Source organism: Indicator indicator, chromosome 1 (assembly GCF_027791375.1).
Source record: "Indicator indicator isolate 239-I01 chromosome 1, UM_Iind_1.1, whole genome shotgun sequence".
Classification (NCBI taxonomy): Eukaryota; Metazoa; Chordata; class Aves; order Piciformes; family Indicatoridae; genus Indicator; species Indicator indicator.
The window spans coordinates 117,395,779-117,417,842 of NC_072010.1; the positions used below are offsets into that span (position 1 = coordinate 117,395,779).

General features: G+C 43.3%; 1 protein-coding gene across 1 annotated transcript; it reads right to left on the reverse strand.

Moving 5' to 3' along the window:
* Positions 1-317: 317 nt before the first annotated feature.
* On the reverse strand, positions 318-20,611 carry TMPRSS3 (transmembrane serine protease 3). Its single transcript, XM_054384813.1, has 13 exons — positions 20,594-20,611; positions 19,063-19,207; positions 16,506-16,616; positions 15,493-15,609; positions 13,482-13,605; positions 12,009-12,134; positions 11,222-11,265; positions 10,324-10,489; positions 8,460-8,629; positions 6,697-6,792; positions 3,525-3,667; positions 1,868-2,020; positions 318-338 (listed from the first exon to the last, which is right to left on the reverse strand). The coding sequence occupies exons 1-13, from the start codon at positions 20,609-20,611 to the stop codon at positions 318-320; spliced, it is 1,434 nt and encodes a 477-aa protein (XP_054240788.1).
* Between the last annotated feature and the right edge of the window lie 1,453 nt (positions 20,612-22,064).

Here is a 22,064-nt window from a genome sequence, read left to right on the forward strand (position 1 = left end):
AGTTGCTGCAGTGCTTCCAAAACTTTATTGACATAGTGCCCACAGAACTTTATTGTAACAGCATCCTGCATTACCAGGCTTAGTGCTGAAATTTGTACTTGACAGTAAATCTGCATACCCAGCATCCAGCATCCAACTGCCCCTTTCCAAAGGAGTCTGATTAAGTACAGTGTTGAGTAAGTATAGCTACCAGTATCAAAAAAAAAAGATAAGAAGTAGTCTGTGAAGATACAAAGCTTGTTGTAGGTGTCCAGAAGAGTGTAGTAGGTCCTTCTGAGGGGGGGCTGGAGCGTGATGTGGGTTTTCTGCTGCTCTCCTCAGGTCTGCAGTTCTTCTCTCTGGGAAGGAAAACCAGTCATGCATCTATTCCAACACTCATGTTGCCACCCATTGAAGTCTGAGAGGGAGTAACTTTTTTCCTTATAGTCCTAGGGTCACCGAAGGAACCAGGGGCCTGCTGTAGCCAGCTGAAGTCCTTCAGAAAAACACACCACCTCAACTAAATGGATGTGCAACAATTCCCATTGCATGCACTGTGAACCTGAGCAAACGCCTCCAGCTTCTCTCACTGCTTTAGTTCTCTGGTTCTCAGCCTTGCATGAGCTGAGACAAGGTCAGAAAGAGATGAGGTTACAGGGAAAGGAGGATTATATTAATAACAGTGGTAGATACTACATGCATGGGACACACAGGGAGCTAAATGGGCTTTGAATGCATTATTTTTGTTTCTTCTAAGTTGTTCTGTTGCTGGTTTCTTTTTTTTTTCTTGCTGTGGTGGGAACCATTGATAGCTAATTTAGATTTAATAGTTGAAGCATATTTCTGAGGCAGTAATGTATGCACATCACTGATATTCCCTTTAGTGCTATAAAGTTTTTGCTTCCTCCCTTGTGGGAGAGCTCCTCAAGATGGAAGCAGGAGAAATTCTGTCCACAATGTCAGGAAAACATCTGGCTAAATGACATCAATTAATTTTTACTACATAGTGGAAAGGAATAGGTTTTTTTTTCCCCTTTGCACTAGATTGTTTTTTTCTTTGCACTCACAGGAGAGAGCCTTCAGCAAAATATTTGCATTCTCCTGAAAATCAGAGAAGCAGAAGTGCTTTATTCAGGTTTCAAAACTGGAAATGGTAGATCAGTGAAAACAAATGGCTGCTCTTTGATCATGGCTTGCATTAGATGGTTGGCCATGATGAGCAGGCTGTTCTAAAGTTAATTCCCAGAGAGCAAGCTTTTAAAGGGCATTCTGATGGCCAAATTCCTTATCTTGCAATTTTGCATCTTTTAGATCAAAATAGATCGCTTTCCTAACCCCTTTGCTAAGCCCTTGCTCCCAGAGTTAATTTTGTTTGAAGAAAGCACAGAAGCTTCTGGAGAGATCAAATGAACCTCAGTCCACAGGGAGCAATAGCAGAGAAGAGCAGATCAGGACCGTTATACCACAACACAGAGCTGCCAGGTGCAAGCCATTCCCTTGGTCCCACTCTCAGAGGCACATGCTTTTGGTTTGTTTCAGAGCCCTGAGCAGGCTGAGGGGAGACCTCATTGTTCTCTACAACTACCTGAATGGAGGTTGGAGTGAGGAGGGGGACAGCCTCTTCTCCTTGGTGGCAACAACAGGACTAGAGAAAATGGTTACAAGCTGTGCTGGGGGAGGTTCAGGCTGGATATTAGGAAATATCCACATCTCACTAAGACCCCCACACCCTGCTCTGCCCACTGTGCTCATGGACCATCCCCGAAATCCCCTGGGCCACATGTGTCCATACAACACAACCCAGCTGTGACAAATATGAGCTAAACCCTGTGTGGCACAGGGAGAGCAAAGCAGCAACTGGAGATGGAGAGACAGAGCAAAATCAGACCTCCATCTGTTCGTGTATCCAGTCCAGGAAGGAGGTGGTTCTGCTGTAAACACCAGGCTTATTCTTTTCTGCACAGCCCACTCCAAAGCTGGTGGTCCCCACCAACTTCCAGATACTCATGTCTTCACATGCTAAGGGACCCCCGCTATCTCCCTGAAGGACAAAGAATAAAAACAAATGTCAGTGCCTCCAAAAAAGGAGGGAATGCCTCTTTGGGGGATATGAGAAGAAGCATAGTCAAATAATTCAGTGTCTCCTGTTTCTGCTCTGTTCTGGGTCCTGGGAAGAGTATATGTTACAGCAGAATTTAGAGCTTTCTCAGATGTATATTAGATCATATTTTCTTTATCTCAGTCTGTGATACAGCTCAAGCAAAGCAATATTGAAGCCTGCTGCTAAAAAACACTTAGGTGCTGAGGAGTGTACCTGTCCTGCAGACAGGGCATCGCTAATCTGCAGTCTGCATGAAGCCTTGGTGTCTCATAGCTGCTTGTCTCCTAGCTGTCATGATTGAGCTGAGCCCAATGTTGCAACAAAAAGCTTGCACCCCACCTCCTTCCCTGCTTGCTCCTGCACACAGTCTCACATGCTGCTTTTCTGGTCCTTCCCAGACACTTTGCTAAGCAGATTTGAGTCAATGGACTCACATCTAAGCATTGAAAACTCTCAATTTATGTTGCTGGGGCAATTTCCTGACATCAGAGCCAGCAAGACAACAGAAAGGGGGAAAAAATACGAAAAATAATACTTTGGAACAAGCCTCTCCCTTTGGTCAGCAGGGTTTATTTTATCACTTGGGAGTCATGTTCTGAGAATGCTGTCTTTGGACAGCTCTTGCACACAGAGTGATGGGGAGGGTGTCAAGTACCTTCCTGGGGGCATTGTGCAAACATGTGCTCAAATGGAGATCTATGCACCTAATGGTGCACATAATGGGACATGACCTTTGCTTTGTCATGTCCCATGCATGATTGGGACTGAGAAAATCTGGAAGCATGTTCCTCCCCAGCCCTTGCTTTTCATCCATGACTAGCTAGCTAAGTCTACATTAGTGTGTACAGGGAAGACACCTATCTCAAGGTCAGCACCTTCATGACTCTGACACTGACTTTGAATAATCATCACTCAGTGTTGTGAAGGATCAATGTCTGCTATGAATTCTTCTCCTCTAAAGTCATTACCAATTATCTGAGCTACTCAAACACTTCTCCCTTTCTTCCTTCCCCTGCCTCACTCTACTATTTCCAAAATCACATGCTTCTACTTCTCTATTGATATATGCTTTGCCTGCTTTACACCACAGTTTCTACACTTTGCAGAGCTCCAGAGCTGCTCTCAATTCAGTGCAGCGCAGAGGCCACAGCCAGGGCAAACAAAGGATGGCACTGTGCTGTAGTACATGCAAGAAATGAAAAAATATCTTAAGTAAATTTGGCTTCAGAAGTAACAGATATGGTCCACGGGAGAAATGCAAGAATGGAATTGTGGCACATGATTGTGCACAGTCAGTGATTGGTATTCATGGCAAACACAGTACATGGCACAAACCCAAATGTTTGCCCAAGAAAAACCTGGGAGTGCCTTCTGATAACTTATCACTCACGTTTTTCCATTGCTGATCTTAATGAGAACAGTTGCAGTTTGGAAACTTCCATACCTGGCAGGTGTCTACCCCTCCCTTTAGGAACCCGGCACAAAGCATTGAAGGAGTTATGATCCCACCATAGACATCCCTGTGATTGCAGATTGCATTAGAAATCAGAGGGACTCCTGCATAGTTCATGGTGTCAGATGTATCACCTGGCAAAAAATATAAAATGAAATAACGAAAGTAAAAACAATTTAAATATTTTCAAATAATAAAAAATGGAATGATAAAAAATGAAATAATAAAGCAAATGAAATAATAAAGCAAATGAAATAATAAAGCAAATGAAATAATAAAAACAAAACAAAAATGCACACACACACACAAAAACCCAAACCAAAAAAACCAACAAGAAAACCCCCTCTATCCTGGAAGCTAATCTCCAATTATAAACAAAATGTTTCAGTGTGTTGGATGATCTGGATGAGGAGATAGAGTCCATCACAAGTAGGTTAGCAGACGACACCAAGCTGGGGACAGGCTTCAATTTGTTGGAGGCTAACAGGGCTCTGCAGAGGGACCTTGACAGGCTGGACAGATGGGCAGAGTCCAACATGATGGAATTTAACAAGACTAAGTGTGGGTGCTGCACTTTGGCCACAACAACCCCATGCAGAGCTACAGGCTGGGGTCAGAGTGGCTGGAGAGCAGCCAGGCAGAAAGGGACCTGGGGGTACTGGTTGACAGCCACCTGAACATGAGCCAGCAGTGTGCCCAGGTGGCCAAGAGAGCCAATGGCATCCTGGCCTGCATCAGGCATAGTGTGGCCAGCAGGAGCAGAGAAGTCATTCTGCCCCTGTACTCAGCACTGGTTAGACCACACCTTGAGTACTGTGTCCAGTTCTGGGCTCCTCAATTTAAGAAGGATATTGAGATACTTGAACGTGTCCAGAGAAGGGCAATGAGGCTGGTGAGAGGTCTCAAGCACAAGCCCTGTGAGGAGAGGCTGAGGGAGCTGGGGGTGTTTAGCCTGGAGAGGAGGAGGCTCAGAGGAGACCTTATTGCTGTCTACAACTACCTGAAGGGAGGTTGTAGCCAGGAGGGGGTTGGTCTCTTCTCCCAGGCAACCAGCACCAGAACAAGAGGACACAGTCTCAAGCTGTGCCATGGAAAGTTTAGGCTTGAGGTGAGGAGAAAGTTCTTCACAGAAAGAGTAATTGGCCATGGAATGTGCTGCCTAGGGAGGTGGTGGAGTCACTGTTCCTACAGGTGTTCAAAAAAAGATTGGATGTGGCACTTGGAGCCATGGTTTAGTTGTCAGGAGGTGTTCGGTAATAGGTTGGACTTGATGATCTCTGAGGTCTTTTCCAACTTGGTTGAATCTGTGATTCTGTGTGAATTGGCAAGCAAGGGTGAAAGCAATATGGTTAAAATGGCAACACACAAGTAAGGCAACTGGGTGTCTCATCAGAGAATCCAGTAACTAATGACTCTGTAGAGCTGTGGATGATGACAGCATGCAGTATAAAACTGTACATTATATGTTTCTCCTTCAGACAATCAGTGGCAGGAATGAACTCAAAAGCTGATGGACACTGCCTTCAGTGTAGTGCCAAAATTCATTTAGAATTTATCACCTGTTCTGTTAACTCAACAAACCATCTGCAAACATTTGATTTATTTTATAAATATTGATTTGATTTGATTCAGGTTCTGAATGGGCTGTTTCTACAAATGAGACTGTTTACACACTTTCTATTGTCAATTTATAGCTGACTGTATGGCCTAAATGTTGTTGTCATGGTTTTTTCCCACCCTTTGCTATTATCTATAGGCCAGGTAACATACTGTTCTTGTTCTCTGAACCTTAAATGAGATGAATGAAGAGTGATAAAAGCCAATTACCTAAGAATTCAAGTATTTTCACATGGAAGTGATTTAGCAGATATTACTGATTAACATGACCTGTGAGTCATGGCCAAAAAAAAACAAACCCAAAATAATTTATAGAATCATAGAATTGTTAGAGTTGGAAGGGACCTCAAGGATCATCTAGTTCCAACCCCCCTGCCATGGGCAAGGACACCTCACACTAGATCAGGCTGCTCAGAGCCCCATTCAGCCTAGCCTCAAAAATCTCCAGGGATGAGGCTTCTGCCACCTCCCTGGGCAACCTGTTCCAGTGTCTCACCACCCTCATGGTGAAGAACTTCTTACTAACATCCAATCTGAATTTACCCACTTCTAGTTTTGCTCCATTCCCCCTAGTCTTATCACTACCTGACATCCTAGGAAGTCCCTCCCCAGCTTTCTTGTAGGCCCCCTTCAGATACTGGAAGGCCACAATTCCCTTTTCTTCATGATATTATTCACAGATCAAATTTCTACATCACTGAACTTGCCTGCAAATGCATACATGCTTTCTCTGGGTGGGGGGGGGGGGGAAAGAAAGGATGGACAATTCTTGTATTCATGCTGTTCTTCCTATGCTTGAACACTGTAGGAAGATAGCAAACCTTTGAACACCTTTTGAGAAGGCTATGTTCTGTCTTTGAGTTGCAAAAAAATGTAAACACCTTGTGACTGAAGAGAAAGACTAGGCAGAAGTTGACTGGATATGTTGAGAAGCTTGTTTGTCAGTATTAACCTATTGTATGCTTTGCTTGGACCCATGTCAGTGAAAGGAGAGACAAAGGGGATGTGACAGCTCTGTGTTAGAAAAGCATCTAAGTTGACTATGTAACAGAGTAGTAGGCTTTGGCTTATGTTTAAGTTCTTGCTTTGCTTTTGCTTGTGCTTAGTGCTTTGCTTAGTTACACAGGCAATAAATGCTTTTGCCTTTCACAGTAAGAGTTTTCTTGTCCTGGTGTCAGCTGGAAACACCATACCACACAGCCTCTGAGAAGAACACTACTGCTACAATTAGAGATGATGACCCCTATGGATACAATTATAGGACACAGCTTCTTTGAGTGATGCTGAGGACAACATTGTGAGCAGTCTTGCTGTCTACATGTTATTTTTTTAGCTTTTTTCACAGGGTGCACTCCATTCCTTGTGATCAGGATTTGCACAGCTCTGACGCTGTTCAGAGCAAGCACAACATTTAGGAGTATGTCTTCTTTCCTCCCTCCCCCCACTGTGATATCCCAGAAAATTTAATGTGGAAGAACATTCCAACCAAATCCTGTATGAGAAAGATTTGCCTGTAGTGCAACCAAAAGCAAATAATTTAAAATACCTCCTTCCACAGTTGCTCCCCATCCTGACACCCAACACATTTTTCCTTCTGGGAACTGTTCACCAAAATTAGGCAGACAAATTGGCTCTATGTGACCTATTAAAAAAAAAAAAGAGAGAGAGAAGTGCTTTTAACATTTAGCAGTAAATTGTATGTCTCAGTAAAACCTGAGAATCTGGCTTGCAGTGGCCTTGTTATGAGCATCACACACCCCCCCAGTTAAGCAGACTGGAGGGTCTGCAGGTCTTTGTCTTAAGGCCAATACCATCAGTTTGAGACAATACCTACACCAGGCCTAATTAGTTTTAAGTGTGAAGCAGCAGAAAAAGGTATTTGTGAGTAAAGAAACTGAAGAATGAGAAAACAAGAAATGCACCAGGTACACATCTGATGGACCATGCTGCTTGGGCAGAGAAATGGCCTTGGCTGACCATGGCACAACTACATAGCACTTTCTAACAGGCTGTGTGCAGTGATATGTGCAGAGAGCCATGGCTGGGTCGAGGGCTGGACTGGATGAGGTCTCTTCCAACCAGATATATTCTGTGATTATGTGTGCACATCTCTGTGCTCTTCTGAATGGGCAACAAGACGTCTGGGATGCTCTCTGCTTCCCACCCACTGGCTCATGGAGTTACAGTGCCTCTGGCACTCTGGGACACTGAATGCTGTGCAATATAATCAGTGCTTGATGCTTGCAGGGACAAACTATGACGTGCCAAAATGAGCTGGCCATGACTGAAGGGAGAGAAAATGCAAGGTATCATTGGGCAGCTCTTAGTGATCCAGCTCTCTGTCATGCAATGATCCCTGCCCCAAGCATCAAGCCACCAGCATAGACCCACCAAGCCCCCCAGGCTGCCCCTAGTCCCCCAGGACATAACAGGTGTCTCTGATGTGGAGCTATGACTGTTCTTGACAGTTTCCCAAACTTATTCCCAAGGAAACAAAACCACCACTAGCTGAGATATAAACCAGAAAACAAAATCAAGCTTAATTTAGATTCAAAGCATTTCAAGAGAATTGATTTAGGAACTGACAATCTAAATGCATCAGAGAGAGCCAGCTCCACTTTGCAGAGATCTCACAGTGATTACAACATACTGGCAGATGATCACTTAAATTCATATAATATCATTATATATTATTTCAATTCACTAACTGTGTCAGCTGAGGGTAGCATCCTGCTGAGAAAATAGAAGCAGTTTTAATTTAAAAGCATTGTTATATTTGAATTGCCTTTTTTTTTTCATTGAAATTTAAGCTTGATTTTCAGCTCCCTATACTCACAGAAAGGACAGGATAAAAATCTCTGTGACCTCCAAGTAAAATGAGGTGGGGCATTTATTTTAGATAGGAAAAACATTTAGAAATTATAAAGCTAATGTTTGCCTATTATTAAATGCCTTCAGTAAGCCCATACCAGAAAGGACTGGGAACATTTTGCAGAGCCCTGTTGGTTGGATGGTGGTGTTGTTTTCTGTGCCTGGGTATTGAGTACAGAGGAGTTCTTGACACTGTGCCTCTGGGGTTGCTGCTGGCATAGTCTGAAGAGGGATTGCTGCTTGCCATCACACCAGCAGGCTGGCTACATCTGTGCTGCATATGTCTCATTGCTTGTAGAGGTGGTGAGGATCCACTCAAGTGTCCTGGGTCAGGCATAGAATGCCAAAAGTGTTTTCCCTGTCTGTACTGGGAAAGACTCTTCCCTCTGTTAGCTAGGAAGGTGAGAAAGTCAAGTGAAAGCTAACAGAAAGAATTACCATTAAGAGAAAGTGGTGCTGCCAGTTTAATCAGTGCTATATCATTTCCCATTGTCTTGGGCTTGTAATTTCGATGGTATATAATTTTTTCCACTGAATATGGGTGAACTTGGGTGTCTTGCTGAGTCACAAAACCAACCTGCACACTCCACGAGCTCGGCAAGTACAGGCTGAAACAAAGAGGTAGGAAAGAGTGAAAAACCTTCAACAAAAGACTTAGTTTTTAAAATTGTCTCCTGAGCTTGTGAATCACATAAAAACCTGCAGGCAAATAGCTACAACCTGCTGTACTTGCTTACCTCTCTATTAGTATTGGCTATGGTTTGTGTCTAATTTCATTAATATAAGAGGAGTGACTAATCTTAGTAACAGAGTGGGTCACTGATACATTATCTGTGCAGCTTTCTAGAAATGCATGAAAGCTTTGCATTGACCTACCTGTCTGTCCTCCTATATGACTCCACAGCAGCTCCTGCTGCTGCTGCATGGCAGATCTGTGCTCAGCCATGCAGCCAGCTCAGCTGCACTTGTGATAAGGTGTTTTCAAGGGAGAAGCTGTCTTTCTGGAAGGTTCTTCTGCCCCCAGCTCATGAACAGCCACATCTTTCAGCCTTCAGCACATAATCTCTTAGCTTCACTCCACCAGGCTAGCAGTGGCTTAGCAGCAGTGCCTGGAAAGGTCTCCAGGGGCATGGCTTGTGCTGTCAACTCTCATCCATGTCAGCCTTTGAACACACCAGAACCAGCTGGGTTTTGGGAGACGCAGGTAAGTTGTCTGCCCCATCCCTACTGGGTACAAAAGCATTCTTACAAGACTTGCTCAGAAGCAGGCAGACATGTGGTGGATGGTCAGACAAAGCTCATTTTAGCTGTCTTAAGGTCCCTGGTGAAAGGGCACAAACTGGAACACATGAAGTTCCATCTGAACATGAGAAAAAACGTCTTTACTTTGAGTGTGACAGAGCACTGACACAGGTTTCTCAGAGAGGTTGTGGAGTCTCCTTATCTGGAGAGATTCAAAGCCTGCCTGGACACTGCCCTGTGCAACTTGCTCTAGGAAAACCTGCTTTGGCAGAGAGATTGGACTAGATGATCTCCAGAGGTCCCTTCCAGCCCTGTCATTCAGTATGAAAGAGGCCAGGGTTTGTAAGAGTCAGAAGAGCAATCCTGCACTGTTAGCAACGAACAAGACTGCAAACCCAAACGACTCATAGTAATTAATAGAGGGGGCTGTGTTTACAACACACAAAGGAGTCTAAATAATTAGCACCTATTTACAGGTGAAAGACAACCTATAACAGCATAAAAAGGAGCAGCTAGCATGTGGTAAGTGCAGTATGACTCCATAACTACCACCCATTGATCCTATCCACTTGTAAAAGATTCCATACCTTATTTTGCAGCTCCGGAGTGCCACAGCAGCCAACTGCAAATTCCCTCTGAGCTGTTAACTCACATGCAAGGGACAGAAATTGCAGGTAGGGATATCTAAAATCTGCTACTTAAATGTTGGTTTAAGGTGGCTTCCCAGGAAGCTGTGATTTCCCAGGAGAGCCCGGAATATCTGAAAACTGGGGACTCCAATTGGAAACATTTGTTGGAGGGTTTTTTTTTTTGGGTTTTGGTTTGGTTTGGTTGATTTGTTTTGGATTGTGGTTGTTTGGTTGTTTTCAATAAAGAAGAGAGAGATGATTTAAACGCTACAGAGCAAGGGCATGAAATAAAGACAAGCCAGTATCTCCTGCAGTTTATTTTTCAGATAAGTATGGGGCATTAAGCCTCCTCTGCAGTGGCCCCGCACACAGACCTACTGCTTGCGGGGTGGGTGGGGAGATACCTCGAGCAAGGCAGTTTAGGGACTTACTCATAGACGCAGTGGGCAGCCGTGATGATCCAGCGTGGGGTGATGACAGAGCCTCCACAGAGGTGGTGCCCGTGAAATTGCAGGCTGACCTGCCAGGGCCACTGCCGGGGGGAGGATGCGTTGCCCCCCACGATCCGTGGCCCGTAGCTGGCCCGCGTCCCGCACACTGGCAGAAAGCAAAGGTTACAGTCTGCACAGGAAACACAGGCACGTTTTTGTCACCTTCAGCCCCTCTACTCCCAGCCTTGCTGAAACTAGGAGGTCTCTGCAGCAGGACCACCCTCCATCACCCACATCTCGAGCTGGGGCTGCCTCCAGAAGTTTCTTCTCCTCCCTCCCAGCCCTGCAGCGTCGTGCCTGGGGGCTGGTGTGGGAGCTGCGGGGTTTACATCTTCTCCCCTGCAGACGTAGTGCTTGGCTGAGCTGTAAACCCTGCTGTTCTGCCCTCCTCAAATGCACAGGCAGGCTGAAGCATCTCCTCTGCCCTGGTGATAATTTTGCTGTTGTTTTTTGATTTTTCATATCGATCTGAAAACTAGCTGACGTGGAGAGGTGTGGGATGAAAGTTCAAATGTTAAGACAGAATTTCCCTTTCCCTGCTGAGATGGCAGAATTGAAATTACAGCATCAGCCCACACACTCAACTCACAATCCTTAAACATCTGCATTTTACTGTGGTTTTCACCAAAATAGTTCTGCTGCCTGATGCTTCCAATTTATCCTCCCAGCCTATTCCCACTTTCTGAAATTCTTTTAAATTTTATGTAGGAAATGAAATTTTTATTTGATGTGATAACTGATGGCATAATATGCCCTAAGTACACAATTCCTCCCAGCTCTTGCTATACAGTGAAGAAGGAGAGGTTTTGATTTTATTTTTACTTTTCCTGATTCTTACCCAAACATTTTAAGATGATCACATTGCCAGAAGTGCATTCCTCTCTAAGATGAAAAGACAGTGCAGTATTAGTTCCAGTTCACAAATACAGAATTTTGTGGTTTGGAGTTTTGTTTTTTTTTTTTCAATGTTGTGCCATCTTCCTGTACATCTATGTGCACATAAATATAACTCATATCTTGAATGAGGTACAAAGTGATATACTCATCCAATCTACTATGGACATTTAACTGAAATACTCAGGTTAGTAACTCAGGTACCACTGGGACCCTCCAGGCCATATGCTGCCCTGCTGAAGAGTGGTTCACTCTTTTGTGTGGGGAGACTCATCAGCAATTTTCAACATGTGATCTGTAGTCTCCTTGGATCCATAGCTTGCCTTTCAGTGAAAGGTAACTAAGGGAAACAAGCAATTATCAGGAGGAAGAAATGGACTATAAAAGGTTCATAATCCCACTGGGAAATATCTGGGGATCTGTAAACTGAAACAAACTGCTTCACAATGGAAAAAGATAAGTGCCTGGTGTCCATCCATTTACAAAAAAAAAAGGGATCATGGGACAAATATCTCATTTTAAAGCCACTCTTGGTTTTAATGGGTCTTGGAGCAAGCGCTTAGCTCATATTCAGGAAAGACTGCTGATGAGCCTTGGTCTGTGATGCATAACAACACCCCCAAGTTATGAAGCTCTACATGCCTGAAAAATTAGACAACCATCTCAAACTATTAGCAATTCTCCTTCTACTGATTGCTGTCTTTCTGTCAGGATGAAGAAGTTAGGCATACCTGAGGTTTGTTGCATTGTGCAGGGATGTCACTTGATCGGCTGATAACCAGTGGCCGAGGGATACGAAATGTCTTTGAAACTGTTTTTCGACTGCAGCCACAGGCAGGTAACCTGAACTCACATAGCTGCAAATAAACCATAAACACAGCTTCCTCAGACAGTATGTCAGTAATCTGTTTAAATAATTCAGTGCTTCTGCCAACCACAACCCAGTGTAGCAACCACAATAACCAGAGTCCAACCCTTGGTAAAGTAATCCTATCCTCCCCAAGCAGAACTTCTTATAACGTGCTCATATTCTTACCATAATCATCAGTGGGAATCACACAAGCTGAGAGGCATTTAACTGGCAGATAAAGTAAATTTTAGTTCTGATACTCCAGTGAAGCTTTTATTGGAGCTGGCTGGCACATTTCTTGAGGCTCATTGCCTCTTTTTTCAAAAGTTATATTTTGCAGCAAGAAGGATGAATAATTTGTCATTTTTCTTGGTCTTTTTTTTTAATTGAACAATTGAGATGTATTGTATTCTAAAAGCAACAGAAATTTATTCAAAGAAGCTTTATACAACTAGGTATAGCATGCAGAAGTCCAAATAATGCCATTGTAAGAAACGTCAGAGCATCAAATTCTTTCTCAGTTGTGTTGAAGTTTGTGGAAGAAATGGTGCTTTCTCAGGAATGGGATCAATACAGTAAGAACCACCTTGCTGGATTCTTCTCTAATTGTGAGATGGACCTTGATGTCATGGTATGAATTGTAGATACAGTTTTCTTACAGAGGAAGTAAAGAAGATGAAAAATGTTCCTATGCTTTTTAGTGCATCTCTGACAGGCTGCAAGCTACTAGAGAGACAAGTAGGATTCAGGCACCTGCACCCCACAGGGAAGATTTAACCAGACCATCCTTCAGGATTTATGGCAGTAATAAATGGTATTTGCAGTCCACAAGTACTCAGGACTGTCCAGGGAGACCTCATAGCAGCATTTCAATATCTGAAGGGGACCTTCAGAAAGGCTAGGAAGGGGCTGTTTAGAAGGGCGTGTACTGACAGGACAAGGGGCAGTGGTTTGAATCTGGAGCAGGGTAGATTTAGATTAGATGTAAGGAGGAAGTTCTTCACAATTATGGTAGTGAAATACTGGAACAAGTTGCCTGAATATGTGGTGGAGGTCTCATCCCTGGAGACATTCAAGATTAAACTTGACTGGGCCCTGAGCAGCCTGATCTAGTTGGAGGTGTCCTTGCTCAGCGAAGGGAGTTGGACAAGATGACCTTCAAGCGTCCCTTCCAACCCAATGCATTCTACGATTCTATGATTCTATTTCCCACATTATCTCAAATCTCTTTAACCATCTCATTCACAAGGGTCTATTAAGTTATTTTTTTTCTTTCAAAGCACAGACTAATAGAGGATTTCATTAGAAAGATTGAAAATCTCAGTTTGTTCAAAATCCCATGTTGTGTTCATACCTTGAGAAACCCAGGTGTTTGCAGGTAGTATTTCCAAACTCTGCTTTCCAGTCATCAGAGCAAACTGTTCGCCAGGATCCAGAAGTGAAGACTTGTAGCACTGCTTTCTTGCCACTCAACCTGACTGAGATTCAGAAGAAAAGTCTGAGTTGTGAAGAAGAACCACCAGGTACACACAGCAGGTGCAAAACTGTGTCAGTGCACCACTGTGGCATCCATGTTTCTTGGCTCACTGAGTTTTTACTACTTGTCTTTTCCATCACTTGGATCCTTTGACAGAATTTTTCTGTGTTTCTTTTGTTTTCCCCTTGAGGAGGTGAACCAAGGTACACTGAGCTAGAACCACCAGGACAAGAAAGTCCATGCTCCTGGGAATGGGTAGGGAATTCTAGCTCTACTACAGATGGAAAAACTGCTTCACCCTCTAGTGAACTTAAGAAAATCTTGCTGATTGCAGTGAGTTGGAGCTGCAGATGCTTGGCACCATGGAAATCTGTGATCAAGTCATGAAAGGTGGCTGGTATCACCTGTGCTGCACAGCACAGTCAGGGAGGTGGATGCACATGCATCCAGCTGCCCCTGGGCTCCTGTGGAGTTTTCTACCTCCATCCTTCTTCTGAAATGGGTCTGGCATGTCTAGGATGATGGGTGTGTAAAGGCTGAGGAAAGGAGAGATGTACCAGTTGGGAGCTTGGTTCTCTAGCCTGGCTCTGCTCATCACAGGTCTTCCCTGTGGACATTTCTTCATGGCAGCCCAGCTGCAGGGTTGAGCCACCCTTTGGAGCTAGCATTGCTGCAAGGTGTGCTGAGTCTGGGCAAAAGACCAATGGGGAAATACTGCAGAAGGCCCAGGTACAGACCATCACCTACAACCCTTTTGTCCTGCATGGCATCATGTCCTCTTCATCCCTGTACCTTTCACCACATCTGCTGCCAAGAGGAGGCACACCTGGGAAAAGACACATCTACAAGGTTTTCCCAGGGAGAAGGGATGTCACACACATGGTCACAGCAGGAGAGGGGTTTCCCATGTGTGCCCATGAGCCTGCAGGCCGTTGTCATGGCATTGCAAAGGCAGACCAGAAAAGCAGACCCACAGGCTCCACAGAGGCCTCCCTGGAGAAAATGGACCAAAGGTTTAAAGCATTGTGCAGGCTTAGCAGGGGCCAAAAGCTCATGGCTTTTGCCATTCCTCCTGTTGTACAGACAGAAAGCCATGCTGTCTCCTCACCTGTAGGTACTGGAGTCAGAATTACAAGTGCACTGATCTGAAAACCAGCTTACTATTATTAGTCCTTTCCCTCCAGTGGCTGCAAACATCATGGTCGTCTTCCAGAGCACAGCACAGAGAAGGATCAATTAAAAGATTCAAGGTGATGCTTGGCAGGGCTCTGAGCAACCTGATCTAGTTGAGGATGCCCCTGTTTACTGCAGAAAGGGTTGGACTAGATCATCGTTGGAAGTCCCTTCCAACCCAGACCATTCTATGATTCTATGATTCTATTAAAGTGTTCCTATGACGCCTGAAACTGAGAGAGAAACTCAGGCATGGGGCATACATTTCATACACAAAGCAGCAAACTCCACAGTACTCAATGCACAAAAAGCAATGTTGACCCCTCCCATTTCCACATCCTTTAAGATAAGAGGATTTTGAATCTTCAAAACCAATCCAGTGAATATAGAGTGTGCTGTGTATGCATACCATAATGCATCATGGTATACCTTGCAGGTAGAGGAAATGGTAGCAGTCAAGAAGCATCTAGACTTCTAATGGAGACAAATGCCCAATATGGCAGTAGAAATATTCAGCAGTCATCACATTTATCTGAAGAGTAGTTGGATTTCTCATAAACTGTAGATCAGTACCTCAGAGAGACTGTTCCTTTGAAGTGGTGATTTAGATAATCCATCAGACTTTCCTGTCTCACTCAACTCTTTACAACATACATTTCCTGATAACATGCCAGATGCTACAGGAGGAGGGATTTATAACCAAATTCAAATTTACCACATCTGTACTCATCCTCTCCTTCTTTACAGTTGAAGACCCCATTGCACCTGGCTGATTTCTGAATGCACTTAAAGGATGATCGGCAGCGAAACTTCCCAATGCAGTTGTATTGGACTAACAAGAATGAAAGAAAACAAGGTGATGAAAACACACTTGGATATTAGTTTAACACTTCTGATGCTTCAATTACCTGGACAGATTTCAGTCTTGCCAAGGAAAAGACAAGTCCCATAATCTAGGAACTTTTGAAATACAACCTGGAGGTTGCTACATGGTGCTGCTAAACTCATCCATTAGTAATGACTTTTAGGAGGACTCAGCTTTGCTGTTTGTGCTGACACATTCCTAGCTCACTCTACCCAGTTTATGTTTCACCCCAAGGTGAGTTTCTGCCTGGCTCTTCAGTCCAACAAAGCAAGGAGACCCTTTCAAAACATGTCCAGTGGACTCTCTTCCTGGAGGCATGCCTCAACCTCACACAAGCTTATCCATCTTGCAGGCATGAAGACACTGTTCTAGCATCAACATATTTGGCACCCAGACCTGGGCAGGTCACACTTTACAATCACTACTAAACTCATTCTGCATTTTCTTTCCCTTTGTAGAAGTTGTTTGTGATAGCAGAAAGTTCCTTGATTCTTTGAAACCAAACTTAGAGAAGTGAAGTACGGGACCAAAATATGATGTGTGTTTTCTGAAGCTCCCCCCCTCCTAGTTTCTAAACTCGTAGTTCATCACCCAAGAGGAATTGGTGAAGTTTTACTAGAGAAAGGCTTCCTGGAGCTGCAGATTCCCCAGTGCTGTAAACATTACACCAATCCTCTCATGAGTGGCACATCTATTTTATCCCTACATGTAAATAAAATTTAAAGCCATCACATCTACAGGATTTTTTGCTTCAGCAAACAAGCCACAGTAGCAGTTTAATTCCATTCTAAGTAAAAGGCTCATGAAAAATTAAGCATTTGAATAGCCAAGCGAGAACTTAATGAATAACTAATTGTACTCACCACCTAGGCCAATGGCAACTGCTAGGATTACTGCAAGGAACAAGCCACAGATATATGGAAAGTATTTTAGAGACATGAAAACATGGCACATCGAAGGTGGCTCAATATCTCCTAGAAGTGAAACAGAGAGAACAGCTTCTGTGAAGTTAAAACAGTTACAATCTAATGAAAAAGATTTACCTAACACTAAACTGAAAGATTTCTCTAACATTAAACTAAAAGATTTGTCTAACATTAAACTAGATGGCAGTAGCAATCTCTGCATACACTTTGTGAACTAACACTGAGAAGGCTTCAAGTGCTTTGGGGCTCACTGATGCTCTCAGATGCCTCTGTAGCTTTTGCCTCATGGGTGCTGGGTCACACTCCTGCAAAGCACCTGGCCTGTCCTCAGTGCAATTGAGAATATAAGCTCTGAAGGTTTATTTTTGTAGGCTACATTACACTGTGAGCTTTTAGAAGCGTACAAGCACCTGTCCTGAAAACGCGTGTCCAGGAATAAAAATTAAATCCAGACCTGATTTGGTTTTTATCAAACCTGTGTGCAGGGTACATGTGTAGTCTCTGAAGACTCCAAAAAAGCTCAAGTGGAGCAATAAATCCTTTCAGTGGAAGTAGCAGTGAACAAACTAGTTTGAATCTCCTCTTTATGGCAATTCCTATCTGTGATGCCTCCTGACTCTTGCTAGTACCAAGTCTACAGCGCCAGTGCACCCTACAGCTGTATCCTCAGCTGGCCTCTGCTTTCCTGGTTTTGGCTGGGATAGAGTCAATTTTCTTCCTAACAGCTGGTGCAGTGCTGTGTTTTGGATCCAGCATGAGAATAATGTTGCTAACACACTGATGTTTTTTTTTTCCATACTACAGAACATCGTGCTCAGTGTATAAATTGTGGGGGAGTTGGCCAGGAGAATGGGATCACTGCTTGGGGTCAGTCTGAGCATCAGTCAACAGATGGTGAGCAATTGCATTGTGCATTACTTGTCTTAGCTTGGGTTTTACTTCTCTCTTAGTATCTTTCTTTTCATTGGGCTAATAATTAGAATTTGAATTGTTGTTATGTTTTATTTCAGTTATTAAACTGTTCTTAGCTCAGAAGTTTTGGGGTTTTTTCCCCACTTCCCATCCCACTGGGAGAAAGAAGGAGTGAGCAAGCAGCTGCATGGTGCTTAGTTACTGGCTGGGTTTAAACCATGACAGCTGCTCTGTGTCTAGGACACTGGAAATCCTGTGATGAGGCCAGAGATCACATATGTCCATCTCATGCACCAGGGAGGTAAGTCCCATATGTGATACATTCCTACAGAGCTGAGGTAACAGAGACAAAGAAACAGGTAAGAGGAACCTAAAGATTCGACCAGGAGCAGAGATATTGGAAAAAGACAGTAAATATGTGTTCAAGATGAGAAGGAGGAAACTCACTGGTCCTTTTGGAATTGGAAGCAAGGTTAACCAAAAATGACAGAAAACTAAATCTGCAAAAAACCAGGACGCCCAAACTGGTCTTGAAAGGTGTGGGAAAATGTGATCTAATTGAAGTTGTTCTGCAATGACAAGGAAAGAATTGAGCTGGGTCAAGGCCAAGTTTTGAATTTTCAAGGAAAAAGGATGCATCTAAAGTTAAAATATACATCAGTAGTAACTACTACATTTCATGAGCTGGATCAGTTCTTGTGACCTCCATAGCTGATGACAACTTAGTGGTATTTTCAGTCTGGAAGACACCAACAGATTCCATTGAAAATAACGAATGGTTCACTTGTTTCTATGTATGCTGATATACAAAGGGCTAATGATGGAAAAATAGCACACAGCTTCATCCTGGGTACACACAGAAGCAAGCAGAACCTTGCCTTCAATTTCAGTTTGTGAAACTCTTTACCCCCTCATTTTTTAAGCTTTGAATTTGAAGTTGGCAGGTACTTACAATCAGCCAAGGATGACGAGTGTCTCATCCTTGTGTCCCAGTGCTTACAAACACACAAGTAAATCCCAGCCTATACAAACTCTCTCAGAAGCAGCTGAGTAACTGGTTTTGGCAATGGAGTTGGTGTCTGGAATGCTAAAAATCTTAGACAGCTGTAGAATCTAATTGACTAGCAAATTTAATTGCTTTATCTTCATCCTTGATGCTCAACCTGAAGTTAGTGGTTACTTTTGCCATGGGAAGCAGCAAACATGAATGCTATTCTTCCAAGAGTGCTGTGCTGTATACTCAGTTTTGCAATGGACTAATTACCAGGCTGGTAAAATTTCAAACAAGCCTTTCAAATATGTGTTTGAAAAGTGTGGGCAAATATTTGCAATGTGGCTGAAGTGTGTGAATATTCTGGCTGTGAAAAATGCTTGTGTATGCAAGAATAAGCATCACAAGCTGACACAAGATGTCATCACCCTTTAATGTGCTGGCAAAACTCATGGCTGAGGGAATGAGGCTGTTTCTCTGCTCCAAGTGATGGCTTTCTCTGACTGAGTGGGCAGGCATAGTTTTTCAAGGCTAAAGACCTACATTAGATATTTAGATTACCAAGGCCAGAAAGCTGTTCAGTATCCCTACCAGATCCAGCTGCACTGGGGTCTACTGTTACTTGTGGTATGAAGAAAAATCTTTTGAAGGAAAATTGAACTTCTGGTACCGGTGGGTCAACCTCTGTAATAGAGATGATCTCAGGACTTCCAGTAGTGGGATTTGTCTCTTGTACCTGAGTTACCAGGAGAAAAAAAAAATAGAAGAAAAAATAATACAATCACTTTGTAAAATGTTGGCATAGAATCATAAAATACTTTGGGTTGGAAGAGACCTTTAAAGGTCATCTAGTCCAACCCTGCTCTGCAGTGAGGAGGGACATCAACTAGATCAGGTTGCTTAGAGCCCCCTCCAGTCTGACCTTGAATGTTTCCAGAGATGGGGCATCTACCACCTCTCTGCTCAACCTGTTCTAGTTTTTCACCATGCTCATTGTATTTTTTCCTTATATCTAGTCTGAACCTCTCCTCTTTTAGTTTAAAACCATTGCACCTTGTCTTGTTGCAACACGCTCTGCTAAAACATCTGTCCCCGTATCTCTTATGACCAACCTTTAAGTACTGAAAAGGCATAATGAGACCTTGCCTGAGCACTCTCCAGGCTGAAGAACCCCAACACTCTTTGCTTTTCTTTATAGGAGAGGTGTTCCCTCATCTTCCTGGCCCTTTTCTGGGCCTGCTCCGTGGATCTAGTCTATGTCTGTCTTGTTCTGAGGACTCCAAAGCTGGACACATCACATTATGTACTTAATGCTCATGAGAAGAGCACTTATAATTAATTTACAAGAAAACTAAAGAAGTTATTTTTTATTCAAACTTGTCTAAGCACTGTAGCTACTTTTAAAAACTCACACTGGGGTTGTGAACCCAGCCCCTCCTCTGTAGATGCCACAGAAAACAAGAGAAAGACTAAAAACTATGTGACACCTTCACAGCACCTCACAGGAACCTCATTAAGGCACAACTGAATTTTGCTCCAGAAAACCTTTAATCGCTTTCTACACAGTGAAAAACTATTAAAATTTGCTACCCTAGAATTCAGGGTATGAAATGCTGATTTCTGACTCCTGTTCTGCACACTGTCACTGGCAAAAGGAATGAGACTTTTGAACTTGCAGTGGGGTGAAACAAGTCCAGGTTTGTTAAAGACAGTGGAGCTGGTAAGCTGTAAAGCTGCATGGTTGCAGAGTCAGTTCCAGAAAATGAGACTTACAATGACACATTTTAGTGCTTTGTCTGTATCTTTAAGTCACTTGGAAGACCTTTTCACTTTTTAAAACCTTGCATTAAGGTTCCTACTGTTTAATTTCATAAAATTTCATACACATTTCAATTAACAGAAATCAAATTTTGTATGGAATCTACTAGCTGTAAGGCAGAGAAAGGGACAGCTTTCTGTGCAAGATTTTTAAATATTTGCAAAATAAATAAATGGCTTCCTAGCTGGTGCAAAAGTTGTCCACCAGGAAACAAAACAGCCTTGTGGAGCACACCACATGCAAGCTAAACACCGATGTGCTGTTTATTCAGAGGACACCACACGCTCCCGAAGTTTCACTCACCTCTTCCTGAGAAGTCATAGCTAAAAGCAAAACTGTTTTCTTTCTTCATTATCAAAAGAAACCAAAAGGAAATTCTGAGGTTGCTAAGCCAGTCTGCTCTGGAAATGTTTTCACCAAGCCACCAGCAGCTGCCTGTTCAGCCGTCTGTCGCACACAGCATTATGGCAGCCGCCTGTGTAATTCAACCTGTTGAGGGCTATCAGGTGGCCCTGGGCAGCATGGCCACGGAAAGAGGAAGATAAAAATTCAGCATGCTTTTTAATTAGCCTAAGAGCTTCAGGTAATCCTCTAGTATTTGCAAACCTTTCTGTAACCCCTCAGCAAAGGAGCACCACAAACTGCACAGGCTCATGCTTCCTCATCTTTCACCAAAACTCCTGCAGCTGAGGAGTCTGCCCAGAGCTATGAGTAGCAGAAGGCAGAAGCCTCAGCTGCTTCATCTCTTCATCACACGAGGCTCATCTTGCTCTTCCTTTACTTGGTTTAGCCTTTGCTGTGTGCCTGCAGCAAAGAGCACATTGAAAGAGGTATTTTGAAAAAAAAGACTCATGTTTTAGCTATGGTTATCTTTTATAATTAAAAATTACACAGAGTTTTAGAAGTACTTTGTGATCAATATCTCATGTTTTATCAATCAATTTATACTCTGGGATTTAGAGAGTGAAAATGTATGCTCAGCTTCATGAAATACTCAAAAGTAACACGTCATCTTCCCTGGAGTTGTTCAAAAACCATGTAGACATGGCACTTTAGGACATGGCTTAATAACCATGGTGGTCTTAGGTTGAATGTTGGACTCCATGATCTTAGAAATGTTTTCCAACCAAAACAATTCTATGATTCTATAAAACTTGGCTTGTTTTGTTGTGGTGGTGGTGGTGTTATTTCATTGTTGTTGTTTGGTTTGGGTTGGGTTTGGGGTTTTTTGGGCTGGTTTTTTTTTTTTTGGTTTTTGTTTTGTTTGTTCGGGGTTTTTTGGTTTGGTTTGGTTTTTACTGAGAGGAGAGATTGATGATAGAGAGGAGGGTGGAGGAAAGAGGGGGGAGAAGCAAAAAGCCGCATTAGTTATTTGGGAAAAGAGACCAACCCCCACCTCACTCCAGCCTCCTTTCAGGTAGTTGTAGAGAGCAATAAAAATCTTCCCTTAGCCTCCTCTTCTCCAGACTAAACAAGTTCCAAAAAGAAACAGTTAGTGGGACAGTTACAAGCCAGGATTGTAACACAGAGATGCTTTTCTTTGGGGGGAAGTGTCAGGAAGCTGTTCAAACAATAAAGTTGGAAGTAGGGAGATTCAGACTGGATGTGAGGAAGAAGTTCTTCACCATGAGAGTGGTGAGAGCCTGGAATGGGTTGTCCAAGGTTGTGGCTGAGGCCCCATCCCTGGAGGTGTTTAAGGCCAAGCTGGATGAGGCTCTGGCCAGCCTGATCTAGTGTGAGGTGTCCCTGCCCATGGCAGGGGGGTTGGAACTAG

Bases quoted from the DNA above. Each gene is read 5' to 3' on its own strand.
- TMPRSS3 (XM_054384813.1), bottom strand. The intron at 6,793-8,459 runs GTAATTCTTTCT...TTTTTTTAATAG, and splicing joins AGCACCACTTTCTCTTAATG to GTCACATAGAGCCAATTTGT. The intron at 339-1,867 runs GTCTGATTTTGC...TTTCCTTCCCAG, and splicing joins GGATACACGAACAGATGGAG to AGAGAAGAACTGCAGACCTG.